The following is a 17,625-nucleotide window of genomic DNA, read 5'->3' as shown; positions in this document are numbered from 1 at the left end:
GACAGAATAGAACTTTCCCATAGGGTTTCCAAGGAGTAGCTGGTGGATTTGAACTGCTGACCTTTCGGTTAGCAGCTGAGCTTTTAACCACTATGTCACCAGGGCTCTTGAGATATAGGAGTCATTATTCCTATTTTTCATATACTTTTTAACAAATTACACACTGATAATACATTCCTATAGAAAGTCAAGCAGTACGGGAAGTGTACAGACTTAAAATCTCCTTTAAAATCCTTTAGTTCTACTCCTCTCTCCAGGAGAGGCTAGCATTGACAGTTTGGCATATATCTTTCAAGACTGTTTTCAGAGAATTTGCACACATACCTTTGTGTTTATATATTTATGTAAATAATATAGTTTTATCTTAGCACACAATTGGGATCATTCTATGTATTTTGCCCTATGACTTTTTTTTTTTTCTTTTTTACTTGTTAGAATTCTTTCCAGGTAGATAGTATATAGATCCACTCTTTCTATCTCTCTGTATCTATATATTTTTTAGTTCCTGCGTAGTGTTCTATATTGTGAATTAACATACTTTACAAATGAGGAAACTGGGGGCCAGGAAGGTTAAGAAATTGCCTTAGCTTATGCTGCTACACAGCAGCAAACCTGAGATCAAGCTAACTCTAAAATTCATGCTATTTCCACTAAATTACTGGTTCTTAACTTTCTTTGAATCTCAGGCTTCTTAGAGAACTTGAAAAATCTTCCCAAGAAAAAAAAGACACATATTCAGAACTTTTTTGCATACAATTTTATGAGGTTAAGGGGTACCCAAGCCTATCTGTGGACATCTCCTCCCTAGGTTCAGACCCTCTGCACTAAACCATGTGCAGCACTGATGGGTTTTTACTCTCCACTTAGGTCAATTAGGTTCTCTACTCTGTAGTCCTACGTGCACCCTTGACCCTGCCATTTTTAAGTACATACCATAGATGTAATTCTTCATGTCTTGCCTTCGGAGTTATTAAAGCTTCTCAGACTCCCTTGGGCTAATGGGGACTATGACGAGCTCTGTTTTGTTGTTGTTGTTGTTTAATTGTACTTTAGATGAAGGTTTATAGAAAAAAATAGTTTCTCCTTAAACAATACACATTGTTTTGTGACATTGGTTACCAACCCCACGAAATGTCAACACTCTCCATTCTTGACCTTGGGTTACCTCTTAACAGCTTTCCTGTCCCCTCCAGCCTTCTTGTCCTTGCCTCTGGGCTGGTGCCCCTTTAGTCTCGTTTTGTTTTATGGGCCTGTCTAATCTTTGGATGAAGGGTGAACCTTAGGAGTGACTCCATTACTGAGCTAAAAGGGTGTCCAGGGGCCATACTCTTGGGGTTTCTCCAGTCTCTGTCAGGCCAGTAAGTCTGGTCTTTTTTTTGTGAGTTAGAATTTTGTTCTACATTTTTCTCCAGCTGTGTCTGGGACCTTCTATTATGATCCCTGTCAGAGCAGTCTGTGGTGGTAGCTGGGCACCATCTAGTTGTACTGGACTCAGTCCGGTGGAGACAGTGATAGTTGTAGTTCATTAGTCCTTTGGATAATCTTTCCCTTGTGTCTTTAGTTTTCTTCATTCTCCCTTGCTCCAGGTGGGGTGAGACCAGTGGAGTAACTTATATGGCTCCTCACAAGCTTTGAAGACCCCAGATGCTACTCACCAATGTAGAATGTAGAACATTTTCTTTATAAACTATGTTACACCAGTTGAGCTAGATGTTCCCTGAAGACTGATTTTCGAAGCATCCCAGGCTTCTTTTGAAATGTGAACTCTTGTGTTCTAGGTGGCCACATGGGAGAAGCAGATATACACTTCCTGTCGAGATGGTCTTGTGCGACGCTATCAGCTTTCTGACCTTTAACCCCTTGGAAAGAGAAGTCCCCAGCTAGTGAAAAGATTGATGCTGATCAAGAATGAGCAGAAACGTCATCAGTCCTTCCCAAGGATCATAGCCCTTTATTGACGTGGGCATCCCTTGGAAGTCACAGAAACTCAGCTACACTGGCCCATGTGGAACTGTCATCTGATGATGAGACCCTACTTTGAACTCAGTAAGAAGCTCACATGTGCTCAATGCATTTGCCACAATTTCTTCTTGTGTAAACTCACCTCAGCAACATAGGACAAGGATATGGGTGCTTATAGTGTGATCTCATACCGACTGTGTTAGATGTTTGTAAGGACCAGTTGATTGAACCCTTTTCTCTGAAGGAAATAAAGGAAATGTGTTTGGAGGGGCTGAATTTGAAAACTCTGTTCAACACTCTCATTCCAGCAAAAAGTCAGTCAAGCCAATGAAGCTCCTCTCTCAGGAACTCCCTGTTGGGTTGGCCATAGAGAAGGGCTGCTTGACAGTAACGGTAAATATCCCATAAGCAGCAACCCGGGAGAGATTTGGAACATTAACCTCTTATACAGGTGGGGTGACCAACCACCCCAGTTTGCCTGGGACTGAGGGGTTTTCTGTGACATGGCACTTTCATTGCTAAAACTGGGAGAGTCCCAGGCAAACCAACATGATTGGTCAGCCTGTATACCGGTAGAGAAACTGAATCACAATCAGTGTAAAGGCAGTAGCTGTAAAATGTAGGCCCTAGACTTATGCCATTATCACCTGGGAACTTGTTAGAAATAGAAACTCTTGGGCCCCATCCCAGACCTGAATCAGAAACTCTGTGGATGGGTCTACCAATCTGTGTTTTAACAAGTCTTCCAGGTGATTCTGGTGACACAGAAGCCTGAGAACCACTGACCTGGAGGAAAAGATGGTGAGGGGCACTTTGGATATAGCTGTAACTTAAGACTCCTAGGATGATGAGCGTGGTCTGTAGGATATGAGGCTGAGGGTTTGGGAGAACTCATTATAGTGAAGGGACTTGAATGCCAGATAAGGAGCTTGGACCTCACTTGGTCAGCAGTGGGGAACCACTAAAGGTTTAAGCAAAGGAATGACATGGTCACTTTTTTTTCCTAAATATAAAAACCAAATCATAATATATGTATTTCATGGCTTATTTTCACTTAATATCTCTGAGATCTTTCCATCTTAGTACATTTAGACCTTCCTCATCCTTTCCAACAATTTTTAGAGTAAGTATATCATAGCATTTATATTTTAGAGATTATCAGATGAAAGGTTTCTCGAAGGACGTAACACTTGAGCTGGGCAACATAGGATAAGATTTGTGTTTACGTTAAGGAGTGTCTTAGTTAACGTGTTGTTGTCGTTACGTGCTATCAAGTTGGTTCTGACTCATAGCAACCCTGTAGAACACAGTAGAACTGCCCCATAGTGTTTCTAAAGAGCAACTGGTAGGTTTGAACTGCCGACATTTTGGTTAGCAGCTGAGCTTTTAACCACTGTGTCACCAGGGCTCCCTTAGTTAACTAATGGTACTATAACAGAAATACCACAAGTAGATGGCTTTAACAAAGAGAAATTTATTCTCTCACAGTCTGGAAGGCTAGAAGTCTAAATACAGGGTGCCAGATTCCGGGGAAGGCTTTCTCTCTCTTGTCAGCTCTGGGAGAAAGTTGTTGTCATCATCCTTCCCCTAGTCCAGGAGCTTCTCAGCAGGGACCCTGGATCCAAAGGATGTGCTCTGCTCCTGGCACTTCTTTCTTGGTGGCATGAGGTCCCTGTCTTCTCTGCTCAGTTCTCTCTTGTATATCTCAAAAGATATTGACTCAAGATACAACCCAATCCTGTACATTGAGCCCTGCCTCATTAACATACAAACCAAAAACCAAACCTGTTGCCGTTGAGTCGATTCGGACTCATAGTGACCCTATAGGACAGAGTAGAACTGCCCCATAGTGTTTCCAAGGAGTGGGTGGTGGACTTGAACTGCTGACTTTTTGGTTAGCAGCTGAACTCTTAAACACTGTGCCACCAGCTGCTTCTAATTCTGTTTCATTAACATCATACAGGTTGGGATTTATAGCACATAGGATAATCACATTGGATCTCAAAATGGTGGGCAACCATATAATACTAGGAATCATTGCTTAGCCAAATTGATACACATTTTTGGAGGACACTATTCAGTCCATAACAGGGAGGAAGGTAATTCTTGGCTGGGGTAATAGAATGGTTGACAGAATTTTTAAAGGTATATTCTCATGCAGGCACCTGGGTGGCACAAATGGTTAAGTGCTCAACTACTAGCCAGAAGGTTGGTTGAAACCCATCCAGAAGTGCCTCAGAAGACAGGCCTGGTGATTTGCTTCTGAAATGTCACAGCCTTGAAAACCCTATGGAGGAGTTCTACTCAGCAGACATGGGGTTGCCATGAGTTGGAACGGACTCAATGGCAATTAACAACAACAATGTTCTCATGTAATCCTTATAACTACTCTGTGACATGTAGGTGGCGATACTCAAAGAGATGAAGTGATTTGCCAACGGCCATAGATAGCAGAAACATGAGCACAGCATACCTTAACCTTAAATCCCATTTTCTTTTACAATACCCTGTTGCTTATGCATAAACCAAAGTGTAGAAATAAAATACTACAATTCATTGAGTACTCTCTTGTTGGTATTACATTTATATATTTAATCCTCACAACATTCTTAAAAACTAAATGGCATATGTCATGGATTGAATTGTATCCCCCAAAAGTATGTGTATCAGTTTGGTTAGGCCACGATTCCCAGTATTGTGTGGTTGTCCACCATTTTGTCATCTGATGTGATTTTCCTAGGTGTTGTAAATCCTATCTCCAGGATGTTGATGAGACGGGATTAGTGGTAGTTATGTTAATGAGGCTTATAGGGTCGCTATGAGTCGGAATCAACTCGAGGGCACTGGGTTTTGGGTTTATGTTAATGAGGCAGCACTCAATCTACAATATTAGGTTGTGTCTTAAGCCAACCTCTTTTGAGATATAAAAGAGAAAAGCAAGCAGAGAGGCATGAGGACCTCATACCACCAAGAAACCTGCACAGAGAAGCTCCTAGACCAAGGAGACATTGATGACAAGGACCTTCCTCCAGAGCTGACAGAGACAGGAAGCCTTCCCCTGGAGCTGGCATCCTGAATTCAGACTTCTAGCCTACTAGACTGTGAGAGAATAAATTTCTCTTTGTTAAAGCTATCCACTTGTGGCATTTCTGTTACAGCAGTACTAGATAACTAAGACAGCGTTATTCCGTTTTTACACATTAGCAAAACTGAGGCTCAAGAAATTAGGTACCAGAGCCAAAGCTATGATTTAGATCTCGGTCAGTCTGTCTCCAAAGCTTGTTTTTCTTCCACTACATCATGTAGTCACGAGCAGGTAGCAAGAGACCTCCGTGGCTACAGCAATTTCATTTTGAGAAGCAAGGGAGCAGAGGCCAGCCCTCAGGTGTCCCGTAGTCTTGTCAGCGATGAATGGAATAGGAATGACTATGAGGATGATGCAGGGCTGGGCAGTGTTTTATTGTGCTGTACTCAGGGTCACTGTGAGTTGGTAGACAGCACCTAACAACAACACTATGGATAGAAGCAGGCCTAGTTTGCAGCAGACAAAGCTTGTTTTTTCTTTAGGATTGAAGAGTGCATTCTGGGTAAGGAAGGGTAGGGCAACCCCCATCCTCCCGCACCCCTGCAGGCCTAGTGAAGCTCTGTGCTAGACCTCGTTTCTTGGCTTTCAGGTGCCCCCTTGTGGCTTCTGGTGACAGAGGTCTCTTAGATCTGAAAAACTGGCAGCGGCATCAGCTATTGAGCTATTTATATTCTGTGCCAGGCACAGTCTTCACAATAGCCTTGCAAGGGAAACGTTTTTTTTTCTTGGACAAGTCTTTTTGTGGATGTATTTAATCTTCTTTTTCTATTTCATTTTTTAAAAATACTTCCAAACTTACTGAAATAGTTGCAAGACTAGTACAAAAGATTCCAGTATAGACTCACTCAAATCTTTCAATTGTTAACTTTCTCTTATGTTTGCTTTATCATTCTCTCTATCTACATATATACACATACAGGTTATATATGCTGTATATGTATGTATTTTTTTAATCTCTTGAAAGTTACACGTAAACATTATGTTCTGTTACCCTTAAAACACTTTGGTGTGCATTTGCTGAAAGACACTCTCTTACATAACCATAGTACATCCATCAAAACAAGGGCATCAGCACTGGATGTCATCTAGTCTGTAGACCCCATTCAAGTTTTCCTGGTTGCCCCAACAATATCTTTTAATCAATCTTTCTTTTGTGGTCCAGCTGGTTTTTAGTTTCTGAAATGTCAAACTTTCTCTTCCACAATTAAGAGATAAGGTTTAAAATGCAGCACTCCTCTTTCCCTATATGACTGATACTAGATTGTTTTAAAAAACAGGTTTCCGTTTGAGAGATTGAGGTGAAGGAGCAGCACTTAGAGAAGATACTCCTGAACAAGAAGATTAAGAAGTAATTAAGATAGTGTGGCATTGGTCCAGGAACAGAACAACAATCCAAACAAACCCATGCATATGTGAAAACTTGATGTATAACCCAGCAGTCAATACAGGTTGATGAGGAAATACTACACTATTAAATAAATGGTTCTGGAACAGTTGGATATCTGAAAGAAAAAAAAAAAAGCCATCTTGTCCCATACACAAAAAAAATCAGTTCTAGTGGATTAAATATGTAAATGTGAAAGGATTTTTAGAAGAACATATAGGTAAACATCTTTTTGACCTCAAGTAGGGAAACATTTCTTAAACTAGATACAAAAAATATAACTACAAAGGAAAAGATTGACAAATTTGACCCTATTAAATAATGTTCTTTTTATCAAAAGACAATATTAAAAAAAAAAAATGAAAAGACAAGCTCCAAATTGAAAGAAGGGATTTATAACCAATTGCCAACAAAGAATCTATTTTCCAAAGAAAAAGACAGGCCACTTAAGGGGCACTGAGTTTCTGTTAAGGGTGATGAAAAAATGTGGAAATGGGTAGTGGTGATGGTTGCACAATGTGGCTAATGTAATTAATGTCATTTGAATTAATACATGGTAAAATGGTTGAAATGGCAAATGTACATATATTTCACCACAATAAAAAAAATTTTTTTGAACGATAGCCCAGTAGAAAAATGGGCCAAAGACATGAATTAGGCATTTCACAATGAGGAAAACAAACGGCTAATGTATTACCTAATATGCTAACATATGGCTAATAAATATGTAAAGATGCTTAACCAAGAAATGCAAAATAAAATTCACAATGAGATGCCATTTCATACGTACTGTATTGGCAAATATTTAAAAACTTGACAGTAAGTGTCGGTGAGGATGTGGAGCAAAAGAAACTTTCATATGCTGCTATTGCCAGTGTAGGATAACCACATCAGAAAACTGTTGGGCATTACCTTAACAAAGTTGCCACATAAACCCAAATGTCCATCAACAGAGTACTATATAGCCTCTGTGCAATAAATCACACAGACAAAAAGATGTACCATTTGTATAAAGGATGCCATTTGTATAAAGTTCAAAATTATGCAAACGTAGATAGGTTGTTTGGGATACATATAGTGGTGTGCTGAAGCTGTCCGGTATCAGCTGGCAAGATTTTGGCAAATGCGCTAAAGCCACTCCTGAAGTCCACCTTTCAAGCCAGAGATTAGGCAGGTCTGTAAAACAAACCGTAACACGTGAGGATCGTGCTTCTTAGTTCAATCAGTTATACGAGACCAAATTGGCAGCACCTGCCCAAAAGCAAAGACGAGGTGGCAGAAAGGGACAGAAAAACTAGACGAATGGTCACAGAGAACCCGGGGTGGGAAGGGAAAGGGGGAGAGTGCTGAGACATTGAGGGGATTGCAACCAATGTCACAAAACAATTTGCACATGAATTTTTGAATGAGAAGCTGTTTCGCACTGTGAACTTTGACCTAAAATGCAGTAAAATTAAATATGTATGTGTATATATATATATGTATATGTATATATATATATTGTGTGTGTATGTATATATATAGGCAAATGCTACAAATCAGGGTTTCTTTAACTTCAGTGAGCTGGTTGTTAAAAATTTACAAGCATACTACCAAATACATACATACATACTGAGACTATGAAGAAAAGCAAGAGAACGGTACACAGGTATCAGAATAGTAGTTACCTTTAAAGGTAGAAGAATACAATCAGGAAAGGGCACACAAGGGGCTTCAACAAGGAATGTTCTAATGCTACCCTTTTGTGCATATAAACTACATAAGAAAAAATAATGAGTTAGCTGGGTTGAGGGCAGGGTCAGTGGGTGTATGGTGGGGAGGGTTCTGAACAGGGGTAGCAGCATATGTGAATGTGAAAGAGAAAATAGTTTGGGCAGTTGCAAGCACTGTTGTCCACTGCCTAGCAATAGGTGCATGCAGGGTGCTGGTAAGAGGTGAGGGTGGGAAGGAAGGGATCAGATCACAATGGGCCTGTGTGCTAGGGTAAGGAGTTTGGCCTTCACTATGGGCAATGCAGAGTATGGTCTAGCAGGGTAGAGATAATGCAGGCAGAACAGTGAGGGAGCTGTGGGAATTCAGAGCCAAGGCCATGGCATGGGGAGGAAGAGCAGAGGAGTGGTCTGAGAGGTGTCTAGGAGGTGGGATAGACTGAGCTTGGTGACTGGTTGGATGTGGTGAGTAGGAAACAGGGTTCTGTACCCTCAAGGAGGTGGAGCCTAACTCCCGTAAGTGTGGGCTGCATTAATGACTTCCTTCCAAAAGTACAGTACAGAAAGGGAGAAAAAGAGCAACTTTACGGTAGAGCAACCTGACAAACTACCTCAGCCAGATGATCAACATCAAGAGTGGTAAGTCATGAAGGTGGAGCCAACATGGCACTATAGACAAAAGCACCATGCATCATTCCACAGCAAGGACCAGAAAAACTAAGTAAAACAGAGACAAATGTCAGTCCTGGAACCCGAACTGTCAAATGAAGGGATAAAGAACTCAACCAAACACTGAATGGAGTAAGAAACTGACAGAGACCAGAGAGCGAGGAGAGCTATGGAGTGGAGGTCCTCTATCAGCTAATGTGGCACAGATTCACCATCTTTGACTTCACCCACCAAGAAGTACTTGAAGGCAGTGTGATGGAGCTTCCAGCGGGAGACAGAGCACCGAGTAACCAGTGATGCACACTTTCCCAGCCTGCACCTTTCTTCCCCCTTCTTGGCCTCCGCCACTTTCCAGTGAGCCGTGGTAGCTCAGCCAGGGAGACGCTGGTTCCATCTCACTTGAATTCACCTGTCCATACCAGCCGGTTCCTTCAGCACCATTTTTTGTTGTTGCTTTTTGGGGCTTCTTTTGGTTTCTTCTCTCTCACCCCCTTCCTTTTCTTTCTCTTGAACACCTGGCTCCATGTGCCATCTCCACTCCTTCCTGACTGCTGTGCAGTGCTGCTCAGCTGGGAGACCACTTCCTTGGTTTGTGCCACCAAGCCAGAAGTTTCCTTGGGGCATTTTTTTCTTCTTAGTTTCTCAGACAAATCATGGAAGAATTCAGAAAAATAATACAGAAACAAAATGTCAAAACAAACTCGCAACTAGAAATCATACAAAAACAACAATTAGAAACCCAAAAGATAGTAATATTTCAGAAATGGACAGTGTCATAGAAGTTTTGAGGAGCAGTTTTGAAACAATGGGAGACAGGATCGGGTAAATTGAAGACAAATACTTGAATACCACTTTGAGGAAATATAAAAGAACAAAGATAAATGAAGAAACCTTGAGAATGATGCAGGGTACAACCAAAAGCAAAAATTTATGAGCGATTAGAGTTCTAGAACAGGGGAAAAAGGGAAAACACAGAAAAGGTCACTGAAGAATTTCTGACAGAAAACTTCTCTAATATCATGAAAGATGAAAAGCTGACCATCTAAGAAGCTCAGTGAACCCCATATAGGATAGACCCCAAAAGAAAATCACCAAGGCATATCATAATCACACTCACTAAAATCAAAGACAAAGAATCCTGAGAGCAGCTCAAGAAAAATGAAAAGTCACATACAGAGGGGAAACAGGAAACAATAAGGTCACTCGGCAGAAACCATGCAGGCAAGAAGGCAATGGGATGACATATATAAAAACTTGAAAGAAAAAAATTGGCAACCAAGAATAATATACCTTTACAAAACTCTCACTCAAATCTGATGATGATACTAGGACATTTTCAGATAAAAAGAAACTAAGGGAATATGTAAAAACCAAACCAAACTTACAAGAATTATTAAAGGGAGTCCTTTGCTTAGAGAACCAACAACATCAGACAACAGCCTGTCAAGGATAAAACAAAACTAAAAGGTTTACAAGAGGGAACTAGAGAGGTTAATCTGTAAATGACAACAACTTAAGAACAACAAAAGAGGTAAATGGTATAGAACTTTCAGTGGAGAGGATACCAAGTAATAAAAGACTGGTTCAAACTTAGGAAGATAAGGGTAAATTTCAAGGTAACCACAAAGCAAGTTAACAAACCTACTCAACAAAACAGAGAAGAGAAACATAACATCTCAGTAGACACAAAATCTATAAAAAAGAGAGAAATGAAAAAAAATCCACAAGCAAAAGGAATTCACACAGAGAGTAAGAGGAACAAAGAAAATGTCAGCACCACAAAAAAAAAGCACTACAAAATGACACCAAAAACCCACACCTACCAATAATTACACTGAACATAAATGACTTAAATACACCCATGAAAAGACAGAGAGTGACAGAATGGATAAAAAAAAATAGGACCCATCAATATACTGTCTACAAGAAACACACCTTAGAAACAGAGGCTTAAATTTATTAAAAATCAAAGGATGGAAAAAGAATACATCAAGCAAATAGCTACCTTAAAAAACCAGGGGTGGCAATACTAATTTCAGATAAAATAGACTTTAAAACAAAATTCACCATAAAAGACAAAGAAGGGTATTATATAACGATTAAATGGATGATCCATCATGAAACCCAATGACAGTGCTCCAAAATACATAAATCAAACTCTAACAGTATGAAAAGAGAAATTAACAGTTCCACAATAATAGGAGACTTCAACACACCAGTCTCAGTAAAGGACAGAACAACTAGAAAGAAACTCAGCAAAGATACAGAAGATCTAAAGGCACAATCAATAAACTTGACCTCATAGACATAAATAGAACACTCCACTCAACAGCTGCAAAGTACACATTCTTTTCCAACGCACATGGGATGTTCTCCAAAATAGACCACATCATAGGCCACAAAGCAGCCGTCAGCAAAATCAAAATGCTGAGATAATACAAACTATCTTTTTTGATCACAACACCATCAAAGTAGAAATTAACAACAGGAAGAGCAAGAAAAAAAAAATCAAATACATGGAAACTGAATAGTAACTTGTTTAAAAACCACTGGGTAATAAAATAAATCAAAGATGGAATTAAAAAATTCCTAGAATCAAATGAGAATGAAAACACATCATACCAAAATCTTTGGAACACAGCAAAGGCAGTGCTCAGAGGTCACTTTATAGCAATAGATGCACACATCAAGAAAGAAGAAAGGGACAAAATCAAATCATTAGCTACACAATACAAACACATAGAGAAGAGCAAAAGAAGGCAACGGCCACCAGAAGATAGGAAATAATAAAGATCAGAGCAGAAATAAATGAAATAGAGAATAGAAAAACAACAGAAAGAATCAACAAAACCAAAAGTTGATTCTTTGCAAGGTTCAACAAAATCGACAAACCATTGGCCAAACTGACAAAAGAAAAACAGGAGAGGATGCAAATAACCCAAATAAAAAATGAAATGGGGAACATTACAATACACCCAACTGAAATAAAAAGGATTATAAAAAGAGGACTATGAAAAACTATACTCCAACAACTTTGAAAACCTAGAGGAAATGGACAAATTTCTAGAAGCACAATACCTACCCAAGCTAACACAAACTGAACTTGAAAATCTGAACAGACCCATAACAAGATGAGAGATTGAAAAGGTAATTAAAAAAAAAAAAAAAAAACTCCCAACAAAAAAAAGCCCTGGCCCAGGTGCCTTCACTGGAAAATTCTACCAAATATGCAGAGAAGAGTGTACACCAGTACTACTTAAATTATTTCAGAGCATAGACAAGGAAGGAATACTTCCAAATTCATTCTATGAAGCCAGCATAACCCTGATATCAAAACCAGGCAGAGACACCACAAAAAAAGAAAATTACAAACCAATATTTCTCATGAATATAGATGGAAAAATTCTCAACAAAATTCTAGCCAGTAGAACTCAACATCATATCAAAAAAATAATACAGCATGACTAAGTGGGATTCACATCAGGTATGCAAGAATGGGTCAACATTAGAAAATCAATCAATGTAATTCACCACATAAATAAAAGAAGCACATGATCATCTCAATTCACACAGAAAAGGCATTCAACAAAACCCAACACCCATTCCTGATAAAAATGCTCAATAGAGGTGGAGCCAAGATGGCGGAATAGACAGACACTTCTGGGGAGCCCTCTTTACAACAAAGACCAAAAAAAACAAGTGAAACGAGTATATTTGTGACAAGCTGGGAGCCCTGAGCTTAAAAGGCAAGCTTAGAAAATGCACTGAGGGGCAGGGGGAGGAAGAGATTGTTCAGAAGCAGAGACGAGTCACCAGACCTGAATCATGGGGAGCTCTCAGGCACCATTTCTGGAGTGGCTGCGGCGGCGGTAGGCAGCAGTGGGCTGGTCCTAGCATTCAGCCGTGGTTTCCTCAGGGAGAAGCAGCCAGCCACACAGCCCAATCACACCTCTGGAACCTGAGCAGAAGGGCCCTCTCGGCAAAAGCTAAGTACTTGCGTATATTTTACCGCGCCACCGCCCTGCCCCAACCCAGCTTCAGCAGCTGAATCCCTAGGCCTGAGATAGACCCTGGTGAGCACCTAGAGCCATCCCCCCAGCCTTGGGGAAGGAAAAAATTAGCATTTGGGGGAAAAGATAATTTGCTAGCTCCACTAACCAGGGGACCTCAGGACAGAAGCACCTCCTGTCCAGGCATAAAGAGTCCATGGACTTTGAGCACCTTTCCCTTCTCCATGGACCTGTGTGGGCCTATTTCAGGAGAATATGCCCTTGTTGGCAGACTCCAACCATTTCAGCTCTGTGGTGGAGAGGTGGGTGTTTGATGTTTGACATTGTTTTGCCTATTAAACAAGGTCCTCACCTACCCACATCAGGGGCCTAAGGACTGGTAGCTCCACTCAGGTCGCCCAGCCACCCGCGACAGAGGTCCAAAGATAACTGGTAACTCCCAGTCCTTACAACCAGAAACTTCGGGTGCCCATGATCCATCTGCAGAACCCACCCACCTGCACACTCTAGGGAACAGGGACATACTTTCCTTAGAGACACTTGAGGGTTGGTTCTCAGACCCCTGCCTTTTTCAGAGCATGACCCCCTGCTGTAATCAGATACCAGTATATATGCCAATCACCCCTGCCCCTCTAAGACTGTAGGACACACTTGATGATCAGCTACCTGGAAACCTGAGCTGAATTCATACAAGAAAACTGAATGGACTCCTACACTGATATACCTGATAATAGCTCCAGCCATCTGAGGACAGGATGTCAGAGCTCCAAAGGTGAAAATAATCAAGCTAGCTAACTCAAGCAACCGATACAGGTATAACAAAACAAAACAAAGCAAGAAGCTATGACACAGTAAGCAAGCATAAACTAATACAATAACTTATAGATGGCTCAGAGACAACAGTCATTATCAAGTCACATAAAGAAACAGACCATGATCACCTCAACAGGCTCTCAAAGAATCCAGGGATCTTCTAGATGAAAGTGCACACCTGGAATTACCAGAGCCGGAATACAAAAGTTTAATATACAGAACCCTTCAAGACATCAGAAAGGAAATGAGGCAATACACAGAACAAGCCAAGGAACACACAGATAAAGCAATTGAAGAAATTAAAAAGATTATTCAGTAACATAATGAAAAGTTTAATAAGCTGAAAAAATCCATAGACAGGCAGCAATCAGAAATTCAGAAGATTAACAATAAAATTACAAAATTAGAAAACTCAATAGAAAGTCAGAGGAGCAGAATTGAGCAAAGAGAAGCTAGAATTTCTGAACTCGAAGATAAATCACTTGGCACTAATATATTTGAAGAAAAATCAGATAAAAGAATTTTAAAAAATGAAGAAACTTTAAGAATCATGTGGGACTCTATCAAGAGAAATAACCTATGAGTGATTGGACTACCAGAACAGAGAGGGATAACAGAAAATACAGAGAGAATTGTGGAATATTGGTTGGCAGAAAACTTCCCTGATATCGTGAAAGATGAGAAGATATCTATCCAAGATGCTCATCGAACTCCACATAAGGTAGATCTTAAAAGAAAGTCACCAAGACATATTATAATCAAACTTGCCAAAGCCAAAGATAAAGAATTATAAGAGCAGCGAGGGATAAACAAAAAGTCACATATAAAGGAGAGCCAGTAAGAATAAGCTTGGAATACTCGGCAGAAACCATGCAGGCAAGAAGGCAATGGGATGACATATTTAAAAAATTGAAGGAAAAAAATTGCCAGCCAAGAATCATATCCAGCAAAACTGTCTCTTAAATACAAAGGTGAAATTAAGACATTTCCAGGTAAACACAAGTTTAGGGAATTTGTAAAAACCAAACCAAAACTACAAGAAATACTAAAGGGAGTTCTTTAGTTAGAAAATCAATAATATCAGGTATCGACCCAACACTAGAACACTGGGCAGAGCAACCAGAAGTCAACCCAGAGAGGGAAATCCAAAAAAACAAAGCAAGATTATTTAAAAAAAAAAAAAAAAGAAGTTCAAAACACGGTAACAGCAATGTTATTATATAAAAGAAGACAACATTGAAATAATAAAGAGGGACTAAGAAATGTAATCATACACCTTCCATATGGAGGGAAAGATACAGCAATACAAAGAAATAAAAGTTAGGTTTAAATTTAGAAAAATAGGGGTAAATAATAAGATAACCACAAAGGAGAGAAACTATCCTACTCATTAAAATAAAATACAAGAAAAAAATAGAGACTCAGCAGAATCAAAATCAACAACAACAAATATGAGGAAAGGACAATATATAAAGATAATCTACTCAGCACATAAAATGAAGTGGGAAAAGAAACAGTCAACAACACACAAAAAAAGACATCAATATGATAGCACTAAATTCATACCTATCCATAATTACCCTGAATGTAAATGGACTAAATGCACCAATAAAGAGACAGAGTGGCAGAATGGATTAAAAACAAAATCTGTCTATATGCTGCCTACAAGAGACACACCTTAGACTTAGAGACACAAACTAAAACTCAAAGGATGGAAAAAAATATATCAAGCAAACAACAATCAAAAAAGAGCAGGAGTGGCAATATTAAGTTCTGACAAAATAGACTTTAAAGTTAAATCCATCATAAAGGATAAGGAAGGACACTATATAATGATTAAAGGGACAATACACCAAGAAGATATAACCATATTAAAAATTTATATACCCAATGACAGGACTGCAAGATACATAAAACAAACTATCAGCATTGAAAAGTGAGATAGACAGCTCCACAATAATAGTAGGACACTTCAACATACCACTTTCGGTGAAGGACAGGACATCCAGAAAGAAGCTCAATAAAGACACAGAATATCTAAATGCCAAAATCAACCAACTTGACCTCATAAACCTGTACGGAACACTCCACCCAAGAGCAATCAAGCATACTTCCTTTTCTAGTGCACATGGAACATTCTCGAGAATAGACCACATATTAGGTCATAAACCAAGCCTTAGCAGAATCCAAAATATTGAAATATTACAAAGCATCTTCTCTGACCGTAAGGCCATAAAAGTGGAAATCAATAACAGGAGAAGCAGGGAAAAGAAATCAAACACTTGGAAACTGAACAATACTCTGCTCAAAAGAGACTGGATTATAGAAGACATTAAGGATGTCTTACATTAAAGAAATTCATAGAATCCAGTGAGAATGAAAACACTTTGTATGAGAACCTTTGCGACACAGCAAAAGTGGTGCTTGGAGGCCAATTTATATCAATAAACGCACATATCCAAAAAGAAGAAAGGGCCAAAATCAAAGAATTATCCCTACAATTTGAACAAATAGGAAAAGAGCAACAAAAGAAACCCACAGGCACCAGAAGAAAACAAGTAATAAAAATTAGAGCTGAACTAAATAAAATAGAAAACAGAAAAACAATTGAAAGAATTAACAAGACCAAAAGCTGGTTTTCTGAAAAAATCAACAAAACTGATAAACCATTGGTCAAACTGACAAAATAAAATCAGGAGAGGAAGCAAATAACCCAGATAAGAAATGAGATGGGCGATATTACAACAGACCCAACTGAAATTAAAAGAATCATATCAGATTACCATGAGAAATCGTACTCTAACACATTTGAAAACCTAGAAGAAATGGATGAATTCCTAGAAACACACTACCTACCTAAACTAACACAAACAGAGCTAGAGCAACTAAATAGACCCATAACAAAAGAAGAGATTGAAAAGGTAATCAAAAAACTCCCAACAAAAAAAAAAAGCCCTGGTCCTTAGGGCTTCACTGCAGAGTTCTACCAAACTTTCAGAGAAGAGTTAACACCACTACTACTAAAGGTATTTCAGAGCATAGAAAAGGACGGAATGCTACCAAACTCATTCTATGAAGCCATCATATCCCTGATACCAAAACCAGGTAGACACCACAAGAAAAGAAAATTATAGACCTATATTCCTCATGAACATAGATGCAAAAACCCTCAACAAAACTCTAGCCAATAGAATTCAACAACATATCAAAAAAATCATTCACCGTGACCAAGTGGAATTCATACCAGGTATGCAGGGATGGTTCAACATTAGAAAAACAATTAATGTAATCCACCACATAAATAAAACAAAAGACAAGAATCACATGATTTTATCAATTGATGCAGGAAAGGCATTTGACAAAGTTCAACACTCATTCATGATAAAAATTCTCAGCAAAATAGGAATAGAAGGAAAATTCCTCAACATAGTAAAGGGCATTTACACAAAGCCAACAGCCAACACCACCCTAAATGGAGAGAGCCTGAAAGCATTCCCAGTGAGATCGGGAACCAGACAAGGATGCCTTTATCACCACTCTTACTCAACATTGGGTTGGAGGTCCTAGCAAGAGCAATTATGCTAGATAAAGAAATAAAGGGCATCCAGATTGGCAAGGAAGAGGTAAAAGTATCTCTATTTGCAGATGACATCCTAAGGAATCCTCAAGAAAACTACTGAAACTAATAGAAGAGTTCATCAGAGTATCGGGATACAAGATAAACATACAAAAATCAGTCGGATTCCTCTACACCAACAAAAAGAACATCGAAGAGGAAATCAACAAATCAATGCCATTTACAGTAGCTCCCAAGAAGATAAAATACTTAGGAATAAATCTTACCAGAGATGTAAAAGACTTACACAAAGAAAACTACAGTACACTTCTGCAAGAAACCTAAAGAGGCTTACATAAGTGGGAAAACATACCTTGCTCATGGATAGGAAGACTTAACGTTATAAAAATGTCTATTCTACCAAAAGCAATCTATAC

The 17,625-nt window shown here is 39.2% G+C and overlaps 1 protein-coding gene and 1 long non-coding RNA gene across 3 annotated transcripts in view; one reads left to right on the top strand and one right to left on the bottom strand.

Moving 5' to 3' along the window:
• Positions 1-5,886, top strand: part of PAAF1 (proteasomal ATPase associated factor 1) — a 40,506-nt gene extending 34,620 nt beyond the window's left edge. For both annotated transcript variants that reach the window (XM_049889855.1, XM_049889854.1), the window contains one exon: positions 1,779-5,886. In XM_049889855.1, the coding sequence (XP_049745812.1) occupies positions 1,779-1,856 (78 nt within the window). In that variant the 3' untranslated portion in view covers positions 1,857-5,886. The remainder of the gene's footprint in view (positions 1-1,778) is intronic.
• Positions 5,887-7,524: 1,638 nt separating this feature from the next.
• Positions 7,525-17,625, bottom strand: part of LOC126079304 (uncharacterized) — a 31,828-nt gene continuing 21,727 nt past the window's right edge. The window contains exon 3 of the long non-coding RNA XR_007518196.1: positions 7,525-7,607. This is a non-coding gene — a long non-coding RNA (uncharacterized LOC126079304). The remainder of the gene's footprint in view (positions 7,608-17,625) is intronic.

Source organism: Elephas maximus, chromosome 7 (genome assembly GCF_024166365.1).
Source record: "Elephas maximus indicus isolate mEleMax1 chromosome 7, mEleMax1 primary haplotype, whole genome shotgun sequence".
Lineage (NCBI taxonomy): Eukaryota > Metazoa > Chordata > Mammalia > Proboscidea > Elephantidae > Elephas > Elephas maximus.
This window is presented reverse-complemented; position numbering and strand designations above follow the sequence as displayed.